General features: G+C 40.1%; 1 protein-coding gene across 1 annotated transcript in view; it reads left to right on the forward strand.

Moving 5' to 3' along the window:
- Positions 1-20,845, forward strand: part of pde11a (phosphodiesterase 11a) — a 68,590-nt gene continuing 47,745 nt past the window's right edge. Inside the window, exons 1-7 of the mRNA XM_088352906.1 lie at positions 1-1,157; positions 3,332-3,490; positions 14,959-15,048; positions 15,525-15,665; positions 15,787-15,851; positions 17,392-17,524; positions 18,615-18,690. Of these exons, the coding sequence (XP_088209032.1) occupies positions 351-1,157; positions 3,332-3,490; positions 14,959-15,048; positions 15,525-15,665; positions 15,787-15,851; positions 17,392-17,524; positions 18,615-18,690 (1,471 nt within the window). The 5' untranslated portion in view covers positions 1-350. The remainder of the gene's footprint in view (positions 1,158-3,331; positions 3,491-14,958; positions 15,049-15,524; positions 15,666-15,786; positions 15,852-17,391; positions 17,525-18,614; positions 18,691-20,845) is intronic.

Below are 20,845 nucleotides of genomic sequence, written 5' to 3' on the forward strand. Positions count from 1 at the left end.
TCAGCGGGTCGAGCCAACCACAGGCAACACATTCATTTTCACAGAACACACACACAAACGCACCGCGCTGATGCTCTATCTGATGTTTGCTTGTTTCTTGTGGTCCGACTTCCATGGCACAGGGTTGCGTAGTCTGGGTGAACTTGGAGAAGATGCTTTGTAAAGAAGAGCATCCTCGAAGTGGAAGCAGGAGATGAGATGTTGGCCGAAGGGGTGTTTCCACCCCGACGCGTCTGTGGAATTGTGGATGTTTTAACCTGGACCTTCATCCCTGCTTCAGATGATCTTTCCCCGCGCGACTTTGTGCCTTTGCTTCGTCGAGGAGCAGCTGGACAGTCCGTCGACCAGTTATGGCAGTAGCCAATATGGTGTGTTTCTCTGACGTTGAAACTTTCCTGGACTCTCACCCCGAGTTGTTCGAGGACTACCTGAACCGAAAGGGTACTTATGGCATGGTGGAGAAGTGGATGAAGAACCACCAAGTGGTTAAATCGGGTGCAGTGGCTGCAGCGGCTGCGACCCCTGCGCCCGAGCCGAGGGACGAGAAGGGAGCCGCGCTGAGGGACAGTTGGGCGAGCAAATGCGACGGCTTGCAGCGCAGAGCTTCGCAAAAGGAGCTTCGCAAAACTTTCGCACGCTCGAAAGCCGTCAACGTCAACCGGACTTACGACGAACAGGTCACCTCTCGCACACAGGAACCGCTGAGCAGCATGCGGAGGAGAGCCCTCCTGAGGAAGGCGAGCTCCCTGCCGCCGACTACCGCGCACATCTTGAGCGCTCTGCTCGAATCCAGGGTCAACATTCCGCAGTACCCGTCCACGGCGGTGGATTTCAAGTATTACCTGAGGGAAACCAACGAGAGGGAGTTCTTCCTGGAGCTCGTCAAAGATATTTCCAACGATTTGGACTTGACGAGCCTCAGCTGTAAGATCTTGGTTTTCGTTTGCATCTTGGTGGACGCGGACCGGTGCTCCCTATTCCTGGTGGAGGGTACCGGGAACAAGAAGACGCTCGTGTCCAAGTTCTTTGACGTGCACGCAGGAACCACCGTGTTGCTCTCCATGAACTCGGACGAAGTGCAGGTGCCGTGGGGAAAAGGGATCATCGGATACGTGGCTGAACATGGGGAGACGGTCAACATACCCGACGCCTACAAGGTGACCCCCACCCCTCCCCGTAGATGACTACAAATGAAAATAAACAATAATGATTTCCCACTCCGATAACCTAAACTTCAGGTAGTGTCATGTTCAGGGTTGGGTAGGGTTACTTTAACTTGATTACTTTCAATTACTTTTGGATTACTCCAATACCAAATATGCTAATAAAAGACAAAAGAAACTAAATATGAATACAATTATGACATAAAATGCGACAGAAACAAAATGAAAATAAATCCAAACAGCTTGCCAACATCATTTTTGCCATTCCATGTATTCCTTTACTCCCCAAGCCTGCACAAAATTTAGTAATTGTATTCATATTTAGTTTCTTTTGTCTTTTATTAGCATATTTGGCATTGGAGTAATCCAAAAGTAATTGAAAGTAATCCAGTTAAAGTAGCCCTACCCAACCCTGGTCATGTTATTATTAGGATATGATTATACCGGTGATTTGGTGCAGTCAATAATGTGCGTTCAACTAACTTATTAGAGAAAAAAGTTGGATGCTCCCACTATGAAACATTGGTTTCGACCAGCGGTCTCATAAGGTGTGCCCACGGGCACCAGGTAGCCCCCTAGGAACACCTGAGTAGCCTGCGTATTGGTTCCATAGTAGCTTACCAGTGCTGGGTCATTGTGAATTTCTAACTAACCCTACTTCCAATAATTAACCGAGTAACACAGTAACATACTTATACACTTCCCCCTTATTTTATCCACTTTTTGACCATTTCGAATTGTGTGTGCTGTATAAAATCTTTTGTATAGTATTATTTTCAATTTTTAAGAAAGACTTGTGCTTTCTATAGAACGAATTTGTTTTGTTAATTTCAGCTCCAATCTGGATATTCAGCAGACTAAAACGTCATATTAGATTGTTAATATTGTTGCGGTATTCCACCGTCTTGCTGTAAGTAAATAGGTTTGAGTGGTTTTTATAAAGAGTATTATTGCCTAATATGGGGAATTGCAATCATTTATGATGGGATCAATCGCCTGAGGTTGACAGTAATGTAGTAACATAATAATACCGTGATGAGTTGTTATTTTAAGAATGCATATCAAACTGGTAACCCTTTGTGCTAATAAATAACAAAAAGCAGCTTCCAGCTTCAAAATGGTTGGAAAACGCTGATCTTGACTTTAGAGCTCTGACAAATCAGTGATTACTCTAAAAGTTTGAAGCCACATTTTTGATGAGTCGCAAAATGTTGTGGAATATTATTAAAATAAAATGTCAAACTGAAAATACTGTATTTAAAAGTGAAAAAGTAGTTGGATTAGCTTCTCTTCCCCTTGCAAGGCACATCTAGGTGGTGCCATTTTTTGCCATTCCAATAAAAGTTGAGATTTTATGTTTCATTTTCTATGCTTTTTTGCTCAGCATGTGTTTGTGTCCTTAGACTGCTTCCCAATCTAAATTCTTATTCACTCTGAGATGTGTGGGTAAACTTGCAAATACAATGTACCTATTCCTATACTGAAAACGAATATTTCTATCGTGTATATATAATAAATTTACCGTTGCAAAAAGAAAGCTGAGTTACCTTAAAATCCCATGATTGTCTTTCATATCACATTTAATTTATTGTAATACATGTAGATACTAGTTCCCGATTAAGCCCAAATTGGAGTCCGCAAACTGTTGCAAATACCAATACTTTAAAAGGGGTTGGTGGGAACCAATACATTAGTAATTACGGATAAGTCAATAGTTTAGTAGATACTCAAAAGAAGGAGAGAAGACATCAATGAATTTGAAACTAAAATAGGAGGGCACTGTAAAAATACTCACAATGGCAAATTACAAATCACTTCTGAAAGTCCTTCCCTGAGCCCTTTCTTTTTTATGGAATCTCCTAGGTTACAAAAAAGCAGATCGGCCCTATAGGGTGTGGTATTAATGAACAGCAACATTATTGGCCGTTAGTGACAATTATGTAAACAGTGCATAATGAAAAAAAAAAAAAAAACAGTGAGATATAATTGTCAAAATAACAAACTAGCATCTCCTTTGTGGGTGTCCAATATTAAAAACAGAATAAACTCTTCATTTACCTTGTCTCGTGTCATGTTAGCAGAATGCTCAAATGGTCTTTCATTCTTAACCGAACATCCAACCCTTAAGGGTTACTCATCTTCTGTCCTCGCCTGTATGTGGCCCCCAGGATCGTCGGTTCAGTGATGAAATCGACAAACTGACGGGGTACAAGACCAAGTCACTCTTGTGCATGCCCATTCGCAACAGCGACGGAGAGACTATCGGCGTGGCTCAGGCCATCAACAAGACCTCAAGTGTGGAAATCTTCACCGAAGATGATGAAAAGGTAATCTCTTCATTATGGTGGGGGACCCTGCACCGATTTTGTCACGTTGACATTTGCAAATCATATCAATATTCCGAGTTATTTTTCCTTTGTTTGATTTTTATATGATCTTGCCTCGAAGCCAATTATCCTGCCTCTCAGTAGTCAAAAGGTGTATTACGTTTGTTCACCAACACATGTAAAAGGATGTGGTGAACTAAAAATAACCAGGTTGTACATCAAAAACATTGCCCCAAAAGAGAAACCCTAACCCTAACCCAAAAGGGATACTGTGTAATAAATGACCTCTAGATGTCGTTGTATTGTATAATGCAACCAAAAACAAGTGTTCCAAAGCACAAGGAAGAATGCAAACTACGGAAACTGAGTGACCAAACCATATGATTTTTTCCCTGTTTCCCCCCCCAGCTTTTTACAAGGTTTTTGTTCTTTTGGGATACCATAGTAGTATGCTGGCAGACAATCATGTCAGCTTCCTCTGGGCTAGCCTCATGTTATGTAAAATACGTACACCTTTCTAAACTTGGACTGTTTTAAGGTATGGTCCAATTACAGAACCATCACTCTCATCAGCCAGGCAAGTAAAGTTATGCCAAAGGTCATACTGAACAGGCTGAAAACTACAACCTGAAAACATTGTAGCCCAAGAACAGGCAGGTTTCAGTGAGAGAAGGAGCACCACAGAACATATTTTTAATCTGCGCATTCTATGTGAGAAGTTTCAACAACACCAGAGAAACCGCTATGACTTTTTTGTTGATTTCGAGAAGGCGTTTGACAGAGTATGGCAAGCCGCTTCATGAGCCACCATGCGGAAGTTCAACATGGGCCAGAAACTAGTTTACACCATTGAACAACTGTATGCCAATGCCAGCAGTGCGGTACTGATAAATGGTACCATTGGAGTGTGGTTTCAAACCACAGTCTGTGTGAGACAAGGCAGTGTTTTCTCCCCAAATGTATTCCACATCTTCATGGAGAGGGGCTCTGGAGCAACATAAAGGTACAGTCAGTATTGGGGGAAACAACATCACTAACATGCGTTTTGCTGATGATATTGCCGGATTGGCAGGATACAGACAGGAACTTAAAGATTTGGTCAATCGCCTGAACAAAACAACCCAGTAAGGGATGGAAATCAGCACAGAAAAAACAAAAGTAATGACCAACCATCCCCAAAGTATCACCACAAAGATCAACTTCAACCGCAGAGAGTTAGAACCTGTCACCAAATTTTAATGTCTTGGAGATGTCATACCAGAAGAGGGGTAAGAACCAGAAATTATGGCCTATTTAGCTTAAACCACAGCCACACTTGCCAGACTTAAATCCATCTGGAGGACATAGCAGTGAAATCCAAGTTCAGAATCATGCCAAGTGCTGGTTATTCCCATCTTCCTTTTATGCTTGCAAGACATGGACTTTCACAGCAAAACTGGAAAAAAAAATCCAGGCCATGGAGATGCGATGCATCTAAGCATCAGCTACTTAGCCTATGTGACAAATGAAATGCGCAACACCATCAGAGGGCACATTGGACCCAACGAAGATCTGTTGTCAACTGTGCGCAGACGTAAACTTCAGTGGTTTGATCACGTCACAAAATCCTCAGAACTGACCAAGATAATTTACCAGGGCACAGTCCAAGGGGGCAGGAAGAGAGAAAGACAGAAAAAGAACCGGTCCAACATTAAGGAATGGACTGGTGCCAACTTTGTCACAACCAAAAAACCTGCCAGGAACCGTCAACAGTGGAGGAACCTTAAACAGAAAAATAAGATAAATAGAATGTCAGATTAAATAGATAAAAAATACTTACAAGGTAGTGCTCAGGGGCAAGCCTAAGTTGTTAGTGCATCGTAAGCGTAGTGCAATAACATTCGGCAGCAACAAAAGTCCCAGATAAGTCAATTAAAAAATATACGAAAACCTGTTACATGCTATATTTTTTTCACAGTCTTGCATACTTGTTTAGGGTGGTGATGGCCCTAGGAAACCGTGAAGTCCCGTTAGTTTTTACTTACTATCAGATCGTCATATCGATATTTTTCCCCAAAAGGTTTCAGGTTAAAATCATTATTTCACATACTATGACTGCATCTAAAGTAGAAGCCTCAATATGTAAAACGACTAATTATAACTCACCTCCGGATGATGGTGAGTTAGATATCATAGTCCTCTCTCGTGACTCACTGTCGGCCAACACTGTGTGGTAGGGGGGATGGGCAGAAACTGTGCGGCCTGACTGGGCTCAGGGATTTCAGCCGTTTTCTAGCCTTCATGCGCTGAACATGCATTTTAAACATCTGACATACCTTGCTCATTCTGTCTTGTCTCATCAAATAAATGGTGTATTCTGCACTATAGTCAAATCAAGTCATAATTTGTATAGCCCTTTATCACAAGGACTCTCAAAGGGCTGCACAGACCACAGACAATTGTAAACTACAGACTATTATTTTACCATCCACTGATCTAAAACCTACATGAGGGCAAGGAAAAACTCAAAACTTCAACATAAGGAAAATGAAGAAACCTTGAGAAGGGACCCCGCGTGAGTTAACCCCCCTTCCAGGATGACCAGGCTGCAACGGATGTTGCGATAACAAATAATACAGTATTTTCCTGTACTACCTCATAAACAGATTATTAGTAAAGTCATTTATTTTTTATTTGTATAGCCCTTAATCACAAATAGTCTAAACAAAAATAAATGGAAATCAGCTGCCACCTACATAGATTGTTAGATATTACAGTTACAAGGGTGATCAATTGAAGAAAGCCAAGACACTGAACAATGGCATGCTTTTTTGCAAAGAAGAATGGGAAATTACAGACGAGTGTGCCCCGGCACACGGGTTGAAAACACTGTTGTCTATATCTGTTAATGCTTTTCGGAGCCAAACTGACATAAACAATACAGAATACTTAAGACAAAATGCCAGGGGCAACATTTTAGTCATCATAAACAGATGAACCTTCATGACCAGCTCCATCTAACTGTTTGTAGGATGGCTCAACATGGCACTGTTGTGAGTTTATATCAACCTTATTAGATGTATTGCAAAACATTTTCGTTTTATTACAAACTCTATATTGGTTTCATAATTCACTCACTCACTTTTCCGACTTATTGCTGTTCTTATCCCCAATGTGATTGTGAGTATTCAACAGTACCTGCCAAAAAGTTGGAGCAAATGTCCCTGCCTCTGTATCTCTGTGGACTTAGATTTTACGTTGCCTGTGCGTTCAGTGTTCAGCTTCAGTTTGATGTTATCATCTATGAAGCTTAATGGCCAGCAGTTAGACTGCCTCTGAGGCACTTTCCTGGCAAAAACTGTGCACGTGTGATGAGAAACAGGATGAGAAAGGATCAGAGTAGTTTTATTGCTAGTTTATATGAGTTACAATGTTTACTGGGTTTTATTTTACGACTGCTTGCTCAACGTACAAGGAACATCACACCACACAGTACATTTCCTTTATTTTTCCCCCCTTTTGTTTTATTGTCAAAACCAAGAAATATCATCAAGCTATGAGACGCAGTAACATATTTAAATTATTCAAATAATCCCCATTTTGGTATGTTTACTTGTATGGTAATTTCTTGCCTGGCGGAGATTTGAGCCCCTGCTCACTTCCTAAATCATACTTACTATGCTGTTTTGTCTACCCTTGAATACATGTATATGTATTTGCATTGCTATTCATATTCAGATTGCCTTCGAGAATTTCATGAATCTTTATTCAGGAGAGTCTGGTCTAATACAAACAAATGTTGTTAATCTAGGTTAAATTGTCTTTGAGGAAAGCAGTACATAACATTTAACATAAAATCCTCTCAAGGCTAGCCCTAAAATGGCTTTACTATCCCATTACCTGCAAACAAATGCTGGCTACGGATGAATTAGTAATGAATTCTAATGATAACATTTACGCACAACGCAGCAACTTACTATTGCCGGTCTCAGTAATAAAACATGTGGTTCACTCTGAAAAGTGTAGACAATGCAGTGATATTAAATGTCATTATGAGGATTTCAGATTGCCTTCATTAAACATTTCATTGCGTCGTGAAACCTTATAGGCTATGTAAACACACAATAGTTGACGTTAATCCCCATGCTGCTTTAATTGTGTCGTGATGATCCTTTGCAGGAGAGGGCCTTTGGGGAGCTTTAATAATCACTGTCTATGTTATAATTGCATTATCCTTTATAAAGCATTACAGTTGTTGTGCTGCGTGTATAATCTTACTTCATTGTGGTGTTTGCTATCTTGCATATTCATTTAGAAACCTTCTTACTATGCAAAGAATCATAAGCAAACTCCTAATTTAAAATTCCCCCATTAAGACAGTCAGCCAAAAATGTTTAAGAGCGTGCGTAAAGTCTTCTGTCACGAACAGCAGTGCAGATGAAGTGGAATAGCCTCTCTTGAAACCACATCAGTTGGGATCAAGTGGATTATTTTAAGACACAAAGAAGGGAACGAAGCTCAATAAGGCAAGGACTGCCCTTGACTATTTGTTTTGTGAGAAGAACAGAAGAAGCTGTACTTTTTACCCTCACCTATGATCTTGAGTCAATAGCTTTTCTGTACAGTTCTTTTTCCAGCCTCATTGAAAATGTTGCTTACCATGAATACAACTCAACCATCAATGGCTTCAAAGGAAAAGTCATAACCCAGTCTGAATGTTAATTCTGTCAAAATGAAAGGAACTGCTGGTGCCAAGTGTGTTTACACAATAATCATGAAAATGATTAATGGTTAAACACTCGCCATCCCTTATGTGCTATTCTCAGAGCTCGGTATAAATTACCTGCTAGTTTGCGTTCATAAATGAAGTGCGGAGAAATCTAAGAGCGTACATTCTCACAGCGTATCTCATATGAGACGGCAGCTGCAGACCACAGAGTCATTGTGTGAAGAGTAAGTGGCGGTCTCGTAGGAGCTGGCCTCGGTTATTAAACTACTCTTTTACTGCTGGTCAGTCCACATGTCTCCAGGCAAAAACCTCTGTTTGTAATGCAACCTTGTCTAATGGCTAGCCTGGCAATGTAATTAGCAGAAGCGCTGCTTTTCTTGCCTTTGCGTGTTAGTCGCACGGGCAGATCTATAGACAGATCCCTAAAGTCCACCTCGCTAATGAATCTTTCTCTGCTCTGCCTGATGACTGCTGTCTTTCCAGAAAATCATTATTAGAGAATTCCAGAAGACAGCTGAAATAGCATAATGGAAACCAATTTTTGTTCAGCATTTTTTAGTCGGTTGAATAACAAAAACAGAGCAAAGTGCTTGATTGTACTGCATACCTGTTAACCTCAGCCAATTGCTCCCCTTATTAATGATTGCAATCATCTTATAAAGCGATAATAAACCTTGCAAAAGCAACCCATTTACTCACAGAAAGACAGAATGTGTAGAATATGTCGAAGTGTCCTTGGGCAAGACACTGAATCCCTAATGTCCCCAATAAGCAGGTAGGCGCCTTGCATGGCTGACTCCCTATTGTTGTATGAGTGTGTGTGTGTGAATGGGTAAGTGTAAAGCACATTGTAAAGCGCTTTGGGAGGTCTTCATTGACTTGAAAAGCGCTATATGAATGCAGACCATTTACCATTTACCAGCGACCGAGATGATCCGGAATAGAGGGGAAATAAAACAGCAAAATACCGAGAAATGATTAATGTGTAATTTGATTTGCACCAACATTTTTAAAATATTTTTCACATTATAAGCCAGAGCTTTAGTCAAAAGCACCTGAAATAAAGCAATAAACAATTATCATTGATCACATGGTCAATGAAAATTGATTTAAGCATCCATTTTTGACAGTCAGGGTCATGGGTGACCTCAAACCTTTTCCACTATTAATTCTCAATTACCTGCGATTGGTTGGCAACCAGTTCAGGGTGTCCCCTGCCCATTGCCCGATGATTGCTGGGATGGGCTCCAGCACCCCCGCGACCCTGCTGAGGATAAGCGGTGCAGCTAATGAGATGAGAAGAGATTCTCAATTACCATGGACATTTTTCTATACAGTATTGTTATTGTAAACTCTAAGGAAGGAAATTTAATGTTATTTACATCTGAGCTAGCATCTAACCAGCTCGGTGGCCTTGGGGGTATGGCGCCCACCCCGAGACTGGGAGGTTGTGGTTCAAGCCTCGGCCAAGTCATACCTAAGACTTAAACATTGGTACCCGTTGCCTCCCTGTTCAGCATTAGGGGTTGGAATCGGGGGGTTTGGTCACCTAATGACTCCCAACACCTCAGTTGGGTTGAGCGAGGGGGCTGGGAATCCCCTCCTCTGAATCAATCTACCAAAAAGAGTCAGAAATGACTCTAGCCACCTCCCACTAGGGGATATGGCTGTGGTATATATATATATATATATATATATATATATATATATATATATATATATATATACCTGTATATCGCCCTAGGTGTGATTGAGCTAGGACTAAAAATGGACAAAAAAAACAACAAAACGGTTTCATAATTGGCAACACGGCAGCGCAGTGGTTAGCGCATGTGCGGGACAGTTCTGAGGTCAAATTTGTCAAATCAAACAGAATGTAAAAAACACTATTTAAACAACACATATTACTATTATTATTGATATGTTTTAAAATAAGGCAAAACTGGAAGAGTTGTAGTTTCCTTGGAAGATTTTGCTTTGACTTGTTAACCGAATGTATCAACGATTTTAGGGAATTGTGTTTGGATGAGGGCAGCACGGCAGCGTAGTGGTTAGTGCGTGTGCGGCACAGTTCTGAGGTCATGAGATCAAACCTTCCTGTGTGGAGTTTGCATGTTCTCCCTGTGCTTGGGTGGGCTTCCTCCGGGCACTCCGGTTTCCTCCCGCATACCAAAAACATGCATGTCAGGTTAATTGGCTGGTTCAAATTGTCCCTAAGTGTGAATGAGCGAGTGAGTTGTCTGTCTCTGTGTGCCCTGCGACTGGCTGGCAACCAGTTCAGGGTGTCCCCTGCCCATTGCCCATAGATAGCTGGGATGGGCTCCAGCACTCCCGCGAGCCTACTGAGGATAAGCAGTGCAGATCATGAATGGATGGTTTCATTATTTGGATTGAGAATGCAGGAGTCTTGGATTTAACGATGTTGTTTAGTTGTCATTTTCATTTGAAGTTGAAATATGGTTGGCATCATAAATCAGGCTTTTTATATAGAATAGCTGCCCAAACTTAAAAAAACAATTTAATATAGGTTAAATGAAAGTTAAGTGCGCATTGTTTTAAACCTGAGTGTGATCAGTAACCTTTAGAATGGTGAAATGGTCTAATAATATTTGAATAATATCTATAATATGGAAACAAAACTGCTTCACTATAGACCTGATAGAAAAGGAGTCTCAAACTTGTGCCCCGGGGGCCATTTGCAGCACCGATGAGGATAGTTTGAGGGTCATGTTATGTAAAATAAGTAGACATTTCTTTACCTACGACTATTCATTAAAATGCATGTTTAGAGTATATGATAGTTCATGTATTTTAGCTTATCATTAATCAATATTCTTTTTTTAATTAAGGTTTTTTTTTACCACTAGGAGGCACCAGATAATATACACTGTCCCTTTAATGGCAACCCTGTCTTATTATGGATTCAGTTATTATTGATTTATTGATTCATTTTCATATTAATTCTCAATGTTTTTGTTTTGTTTTTAGATATTATTTGGTAGGGATAGATGTGAATGGCAAATGATAGTTAATAATGATGCATATGATGTGGAGGGGGTAAACCAGTGTATGCTCTACAGGAACTCACCCCTTGTTGTGCCGTGGGCTTAATGTTCTGTGTCAGCAGGGTTGGGTAGGGTTACTTTAACTTGATTACTTTCAAATACTTTTCGATTACTCCAATACCAAATATGCTAATGAAAGACAAAAGAAACTAAATATGAAAAAAATTATGACTCACAACACGTGGTAAGCTTTCTCTCCTGGCTTTGATCTCCGGCAAAACTAACATAAAATGCGACAGAAACAAATGAAAATAAATCCAAACAGCTTGCCAACATCATCTTTGCCGTTCCATGTGTTTTGTTACTCCCTAAGCCTGCACAAAATTTAGTAATTTTATTCATATTTAGTTTCTTTTGTCTTTTATTAGCATATTTGGTATTGGAGTAATCCAAAAGTAATTGAAAGTAATCAAGTTAAAGTAACCCTACCCAACCCTGTGTGTCAGGTTGGTAAGAGCGAAGGAGAATGAATGTTTTGTGAATGTGAGTGTGTTGTTGACTCTAGTCACTCCCATCAAAGGGGATATGGCTTTGATAGATAGATAGATAGATAGATAGATAGATAGATAGATAGATAGATAGATAGATAGATAGATAGATAGATAGATAGATAGATAGATAGATAGATAGATAGATAGATAGATAGATAGATAGATAGATAGATAGATAGATGGTTGGATGGATAGATAGATAGATAGATAGATAGATAGATAGATAGATAGATAGATAGATAGATAGATAGATAGATAGATAGATAGATAGATAGATAGATAGATAGATAGATAGATAGATACAGTAGATGGATGGATGGATGGATGGCTAGATAGATAGATAGATAGATAGATAGATAGATAGATAGATAGATAGATAGATAGATAGATAGATAGATAGATAGATAGATAGATAGATAGATAGATAGATACAGTAGATGGATGGATGGATGGATGGATGGCTAGATAGATAGATAGATAGATAGGTAGATAGATAGATAGATAGATAGATAGATAGATAGATAGATAGATAGATAGATAGTTTTGTGTAGCCAATGAAAACTAAAAATATGTTTGAAAACTGTGTAATAGTTATATCTATACTTTTTTGTGGCAAACCCAATTTGGCCCACACTCATCCAGCTAGTTTGAGACCGCTGTAATAGTAGATGGAATATCCCTGCTACCCCTCAAACAAAAGTTGGTGTCTACTAAATATTTTATCAACTCACCAAAACATTTAACGACACATCATGCAAATGCCCTGCAATCATCTCTGAAACTGTTTCCCTGCATGCCAATTCCCACTTTTGTGGGTCCCCGAATCACTTTGTGAACCATTTCTCGAGGCGAAGCCCTTTTACGAAACCAGACAGCTTGGCATTTCTTCATTTGTGGCCTGATGACTAATTGATACATTGTGAAACGTGGACGGGCAGGGTCCTATCGGCAGCTGCAGCCGAGAAACTTGCCATTCATGTATCGTTGCGCCTTCCTAACCTTCAGGTAGAACAAGGAGCTGGTAAATATTTATGGTACCGATATAGTTGTTTGTGTCGCAGCCAGATACTAAACAATGATAATAAACACAAGGCTTATATTGAGTAGGTCTTTTACCAAAGTTTAATTTTATGATACAAGGGCAGACACATTACAGTAATGTGGTGTTGGGTTCAAGGTACGTGTACCGTTATTAAGCACCTCTTTTTACCCAAGTGGAGTCTGTACTTGCATCTTGACGTGCATTATAAATCAAGTGCAACAGGAAGTAGCAAATCTTTGATTACATTATTTATGTATAGAATATATGAGTGCATTTATTGTATCAGCCCAAGGCACAGTAAGTTAGAGCTTTCAGTCAAATGGTAAAATGTCGGTTGGATTGATGAATCCAGCAAGTCATAATGTCGCAAAAAGCTAAAAAAAAACAGACCTTTGTTCTGTAATCTAAATGTGAGAAATTTACCCCGATTCACAAGTGGATTAAAACACTCTCAAGAGTTTCATCTAATGGCAAAGGTTTTAATTACAATTTCCATCATCATCATTGCAAAAAAGCAATAAACGTGAAAAAATGATTTTGTGTGAAGAGTTTGAAATTAAATGGATCCTGGTTGGGACAACATTTAATTGTGACTGACCCTGCCAGCGCATAATAAAGAAACATTATTATTGTTGTTATAGTTTGCAGGGGTTTAGACCAGTGTTTTTCAACCCGTACAAGTACAATATAGTACAGGAAATTACATTTGATCAAGCTGTTTAACATTGAGGGTTGGGTAGGGTTACTTTAACTGGATTACTTTCAATTACTTTTGGATTACTCCAATACCAAATATGCTAATGAAAGACAAAAGAAACTAAATGTGAATAAAATTATGACTCACAGCACGTGGTAAGCTTTCTCTCCTGGCTTTGATCTCTTTGATCTCCGGCAAAACTAACATAAAATGCGACGGAAACAAAATGAAAATAAATCCAAACAGCATGCTAACATCATTTTTGCCGTTCCATGTATTCCGTTACTCACCAAGCCTGCACAAAATTGAGTAATTTTATTCATATTTAGTTTCTTTTGTATTTTATTAGGATATTTGGTATTGGAGTAATCCAAAAGTAATTGAAAGTAATCCAGTTAAAGTAACCCTCCCCAACCCTGAGTACAGGGAAATATATTTGATCAAGCTGTTTAACATTGCACTGCAAAAATAACACCTAACCACTTCTCCATTTTTCTTGTGTTCTCTGTGCATCTACTTTGGAAAATGATATGCATTTATAATGCTCAGGAAAGTCCGGAAGCACGAAGTTATTCAATGCAGGCTTCAGATTGGCAGGCGAGTATGCAAATTGCCGAACAATCCCGAAATTTCCAAACCTAATAAACATTTCCAAATTGGAATAAAGCAAACGTTTGATTTGAAAAAAAAATCTTATTTTTTCCTTTATTTTTTCTTGAAAAAGTTGCCGGCCACAGGACGGGACAGACAGGATTGATAATGAAACAGGATAATGAAATAAAACAGGACAAACTAGACGGGAACGAAAACTGGGGAGAATAATAAACGGGACAATAGAAGGGAACAAAACTGGAAACCAATATTAAACAGGACAAAATGAACGGGAACAATACCGGACAAGAAATGTCAACAGGAACGAGTCAAAACCCACGATTTGCGGGGCAGAGGTTCACTGACGGACTGACAAACGAAGAGTGAGAGCACTGAGCTTAAACAGACGGAAAGCCAATCTGTTAATGAGCCGCAGCTGGGGCCACATGGGCGGGGCCAATTGGGCGCCATGGCAACCGTGACAAAAACAAAGGTTGGGAAACACTATTTAGAGAAGTGTATCAAGTTTTCATGGGTCCCTTGCTTTAGAACATGGTGGCTAATGTCAGGAAATTATTTTGACCAGTAATTCTGTGGAATTGTGTCCCTGCTTTTTTTGCATATGGGTATTACTAGAAAATACATATTTTACATAGGAAAGTTGTCAGATTAACCAAAATGTGGAAAGTGTGCTTTGAATGCAGTTTACCAGAAAGCTTTTTCGTGGTCCTTCCCAGAAAGCAGATGTTTGGAGATTAGGTGATAGACGTTATTGCCCGTAATTTGGTGCCATCAGGGGCTGAATGCAAGCTTTGCCGCTGCAGCTGATGGATGATAAGACAATTTGATTTGTTTTTATTTTTTATGTGCGCAGGTACTGCAGATGTACCTGCCATTCTGCGGCATTGCAATCTCCAACGCCCAACTCTTTGCCGCCTCGAGGAAAGAATACGACCGGAGTCGGGTAGGTGTCATGTGACCCTCCGCCTTCGCTCCATCACTTTGGAATGTGCAATACCTCCCATGATGCTTGCCGATCACCTGCATAGTGATGGGCCTAATTCGAGATGAGAACTTGGTCGGAGGGAACATTATGAGAAGCAGTTATTCATGCCACTCGTTGATCTGCTGTGGAGAGACCATTATGAGAACGCAGTTCTCTGGGAGAGAAATGGTTTTATGTGCTTGGTATTAGATTGGATTGGCCCTGCCATACATCAAGGACTTAATATGTTTTGACTGGGAAGCTAATCATCTCGTATTGTTCTGGTGTTTCACAGCAGAAGAAAAACAATGGTTTTAGAATATAAAAGCTGAATAGGGCAGATTGCCTTTACTGAGATAGCTATACGTACGTGGAATCATCGAAACCGACCGAATTCCTTTTGTTTTTATTGCCGTGGCAGCAAAAGTGTCTTTCCATCCCCCACTGCTATTCAGGCACTCCTCGAGGTAGTCAACGACCTGTTTGAAGAACAGACTGATCTAGAGAAAATTGTCAGGAAGATCATGCATCGTGCTCAGACATTGCTAAAGTGCGAGCGCTGTTCAGTTCAGCTGCTGGAGGACATTGAGTCACCGGTACAATATTTTCTTTTATTCTTTCTTTCCCATTCAAATCACAGCAACATTTTGTGTACTGCACCATCGAGGTACTAAAGCAAATTTGAAATTTTGTCATGTGCCCTTCTGAATGTTTCAGGTGGTGAAGTTCACCAAGTCTTTTGAGTTGTTATCACCTAAGTGCAGTGCTGATGCTGAAACAAGGTACGTCTATGTTTGACTTTCCAGAAAGATATTTTCCATTAAACGTCTCCATAAAGAAAAAATAGTTTCGCTTTTTATTTCCTTTTTTTCATTTGGGTAACCTTTTCACCATTTCGTATTTCTCTATATTTTTCCTCTAAATCTGCAAAGCCTTTATCAAGGACTGAATAAAAATAAAGAAATAAAAAAAGAGTCCTCTGCGATGGAAGTACTGAATTGCAGGCTGAAGGTGGGAACTGTTTTTAATCTTATTTTGAGGATTCTGACGACCTGGCCTGGCGGAAATATTGAATTAGATAGAGTGTTTTGATAAACACATCGTTCACCGTCTACACTTCTCTGATAAATCCAATGTTGGAGATGAAAAGAAAATGTTTATTTAATCAGCCATTGTTAATGAGGTATTAATTGACACACTTGGGTGATGACAGTGTGCAAGTACACCACATCTATCATACTGAAAGCTAAACGTTAGCGTTAATTCACATTACAAACAGGTGTGCTACAAAACGTTTTCTGCTAGCGCAGTCAGAACTGCAATACGAATCAGATTTTTGAAGCAAATTTTAAGCCAACATTTTGGGCAAGTCAAGTCAAGTCATGTTTATTTGTATAGCCCTTAATCACAAAAAGTCTCAAAGAGCTGCACAGAACACAGATTATTGCAAACCGCAGACTATTATGAGACCATCACCTGATCTAAAACCTACATGAAGGCAAATAACACACATGTATTGTTAACATATAATATAGGTTATTCATATGCTATAGAATAGAAGTGTGTTTTAAGTTTAGATTGAAACATTTCCACTGAGGTTGCAGATCGAATCTCAGGGGGAAGAGCATTCCACGGCACCGGGGCCTGAATGGAGAACGCTCTCGAACCTGCGGATTTCTTCTTGGCTCTTGGGATCACTACCAGACCAGCATTTTCAGAGCGAAGGCTCCGGACCGGAACATAGCGGGAAATTATATCTGAAAGATATGAGGGAGCAAGTCCATGCATGATTTTGTATACTACCAACAGAACCTTGAAATCACATCTTAAGCTAACAGGCAGCCAATGCAGGTTAACTAAAATTGGGGTAATGTGATCAAAGTTTCTTGTCTTAATTAAAAGCAATACGATCACTCTCAGATTACATTCTACCCATATCATTAGAGAGTTGTGCATTTTGTTTGTATGTACTTTTTTAAGGAATATTTATGTAGAGAGAAAATATACGCGAGGTGCGCGTACCAAGAAGCCAATCACACTCAACCAACCTTTCATACTTCAGCCTGCAAAAAAAAAACCGTTATGATATCATTAGGATATGTTAATGAATGATTCTCAGAGGTGGGTCCACAGACAACGGAAATATTTCCATATTGTACTGCTTTGTTGATCTTGCGCTATGCAAGTATACAAAACAGACTTTGAAAATGAACATTTTTATGTGGACACCTGTGAGGATTGCAAACAACGATTATGCGTTGTTTGCAGAAATAAGACATAAAGGTCTCATATTTACTTCTATTATCTATTCTCTGTGTGCAGTTTCAAGGACAGTATGGAAAAGTCTTCTTATTCTGACTGGCTCATTAACAACAGTATTGCAGAACTGGTTGCTTCCACCGGGCTTCCTGTCAATATCAGCGATGCCTACCAGGATCCGCGCTTTGATGCTGAGGTAACCGCACAATAATTAACCATTTCCAAGCACTACCTTGTAAAGATATTTGCCTATTTATCCTGACATTTTTTTTAATCTTTATTTTAAGTCCTGATTGCTTGTTTATACCGGGAGTGTAAGGTCTTATCTCTTTGTAAACAATGTTCACTACATTGTTATCAATGAGAGTAAAGACAATTGTAATCTTAATTGTGATTTCTTTATATAGGATAGGTTTGTTAGTGTCGGGGAATTAAACATATTTTTCAAAAGGAAAACAAAATGAATGCTGTCATGTTCATTTTACTGTGGGACTTTACAAGATCTTGATGTATTGTTTACGAGCGAGGGTAGATTAGAACCAGAGATCGACAGATAGATCGGTGCAGTGTCTACCATCATGCAGACCCTGTACCGATCTGTCGTAGTGAAGAAGGAGCTGAGCCGAAAGGCAAAGATCTTGATTTACCTGTCAATCTACGTTCTTCTATCACCTATGGTCATGAACTGTCAAATTAGTTGGATGAAGTGGCTGGGGATAGGGACAACTGGGCTTCACTGCTGAGGCTCCTGCCCCCATAACCGACTTTGGATAAGGGGAAAATGATAGATGGATAAATGAACGGATGGGTGGATTGGATGAAAGAAAAGAACATTTATTAGCCAATCAAACTACAAGATATGAGTATTGTTTAGGGCAGCACGGCGGCACAGTGGTTAGCGCGTGTGAGCCACAGTTCTGAAGGCGTGAGATCAAACCTCCTGTGTGGAGTTTGCATGCTCTCCCCGTACTTGCGTGGGTTTCCTCCGGGCACTCCGGTTTCCTCCCACATTCCAAAAACCCCAGTCCCTAGGTGTGACTGAGCGAGCGAGTTGTCTGTCCCTGTGTGCCTTGCGACTGGCTGGCAACTAGTTCAGGGTGTCCCCTGCCCACTGCCTGAAGATAGCTGGGATGGGCTCCAGCACCCCCCGCGACCCCACTGAGGATAAGAAGTGCTGTTAAAATATTTACCCTGGAACTTTTAATGTCTCGTGCATTATTTTGAGGAGAAACCATATGTTCTTAATGAAGATTCATTTTTTTTGTTTTTCTCTATGACTTTCGTAGGCCGACCAGTTCTCAGACTTCCATATTCGCTCTGTGCTATGTGTTCCAATATGGAACAGCGATCACCAAATCATAGGTAAGTGCAAATTGAATGTATAATGCAATGAAAATTAGGTCTGATTGTATATTTGGGAAACATAAGTCTATTGACACACTCTAGTTATTTTAGTAATTTAGACTTTGAGAATTTGAGAAAATATTTTCAAAACTAGCGGTCATAACAGGTCCTCATAATTAATTTTGATTAGTCGTTCACTCAGTTGCTGGTTTTGTTGCTGCACCTGCACACAGACAAACGTCGACGGTTTATATGGGAGTCTGCATTTCTGTGATTAGATCCAGTCTATACTTTGCTGGTGTTTCCCTTATTGTGTGCTTTGTGTTTGTGAATCAGCCCCAGGGCCAACACCAAACAATGACACTGCGATAAATCATTGATCCTCTCTCCGGTGTATGTGCTTAATATTTCTGTGAGGGGCAAAGACAGCAGCTTTCCAGATACTGCATCTAAAATCCCACACAGGAAGTCAGTATTTTCATTGAGTGAAAACAGACAGGTATATTTGCAAATGGGTAGTTTTGACCTGAGTGTCTTTTTGTGCTTAACATTTCTTTGCGTAGGTGTAAATGTATTTGTCAGGGACAGGAAGCAGGGAAAAAAACGAACGGAACGAGCAACTGAAAAAAAAAAAAGCTGTGTGTGGGTGGCACCTGAGGACCCGAAGTGAAAAATCCTTATACAAACAAATTAACGGAAGATTAATTTCTCAAGTCAAGGATACTTTTGAATCACAAATAAATGTCCTTGTGTGGTGTCTCTCAATTCATTCAGAAAAAAAATCTCGATACATTCTGCTGTGATTAAAACAATAACAGATTGATGTGGTTTCTGTCACGGTTGCCATGGTGCCCAATTGGCCCCGCCCGTGTGGTGCCAGCTGCGGCTCATTAACAGACTGGCTTTCCGTCTTTTTAAGCTCAGTGCTCTTATTTTTCGTTTGTCAGTCTGTCAACGAACTTCTGCCCCGCAAGACGTGGGTTTCGACCCGGTCCTGTTCCTGTTGGTGTTTCCTGTCCGGTATTGTTCTTGTTTATTTTGTCCTGTTTACTATTTTCTCCAGTTTTCGTTCCCGTCTAGTTTGTCCTGTTTATTTTAAATATCCTGTTTCATTATCTATTCTGTCTGTCCCGTCCTGTCCTGTCCGGTATCGACCCCAATATCAACTCGGGCAATTGGTATCGATCTCGTCGGCCTCTGGCTTTCTATCATTTCACGCCAGACTGCTGCCTAACGTGTATGACTCCTCATTTCCCGTAAAATAAAAGGCTTGTGTGAGTAACGTCATGCGTTTGGGTCCTGATCATGTTCTGGTTCATGACAGTTTCTGAGTGGGACAAATAATTGCAACACTTCCTGTGGAAGTTTGAAGAAAGAAATAATAGGAAAGGATTTCAAAATATTCAAATTACATTGAAGAAAATTCCTAATTAGATATGTAGTTGCATATTCTTCTATTTTCACTTTTAATCCAATATGGCGGCTGCTTTAAAAGCCACGCTACTCTCGGCAGCCTCTAATACCGCACAGCCGGTTTAAAAAAAAAACTTTCGGTGGAATATTTTAGCATCAGCACACAACACATCAACTTATTACTCCAAGCCAGCGTATCATTATTTTGGAGCCGTTATCTCTCGCTGAAACTACATGACATATTGTTGCTCAAAGCTGTGCCGAATGTTTTCTGAGGTCAGCGTGCAAATTGCCCTTCTGTCTGAGTGAACAGAAGGTTGGCGGCAAAAACCCAATTGCAGTCCACTGTTAAGTGCATTAAAACGGGATTCTTGGGCATCTCTCTACTTTAATTCAAACCGCACTCTGTAAAGAGAGTTTCCCCCATCTTACCCAGCGGTGCCCTAAAATGTAATCAATAAACCACACATTACTACTTACGATGGTGGTTGCAAACTGCTTGCCTCATTTGTAACTTGGTCAAATGCACACTACATAATGAAAATCGTGTCCTATATGAAATTATGAATATTGAAATATTTTGGAATATGTCAGAACCAGAAAGAAGACAGGACCCACTTGCGTTGCGTTTCTCACAAGTTTTGTTGGAAGAAAGAGAAAGGGTTGCGCCCACGATCCGGTGATTGCTGGACGCGGGAAGCAGGTCACTCTGACACTCGGATTTTGCTCTGAACGCGGAAGTGGATCTTCCGTGGCGATC

Source organism: Urocampus carinirostris, chromosome 14 (genome assembly GCF_059441175.1).
Source record: "Urocampus carinirostris isolate Australia breed hairy pipefish chromosome 14, RoL_Ucar_1.0, whole genome shotgun sequence".
Taxonomy (NCBI): domain Eukaryota; kingdom Metazoa; phylum Chordata; class Actinopteri; order Syngnathiformes; family Syngnathidae; genus Urocampus; species Urocampus carinirostris.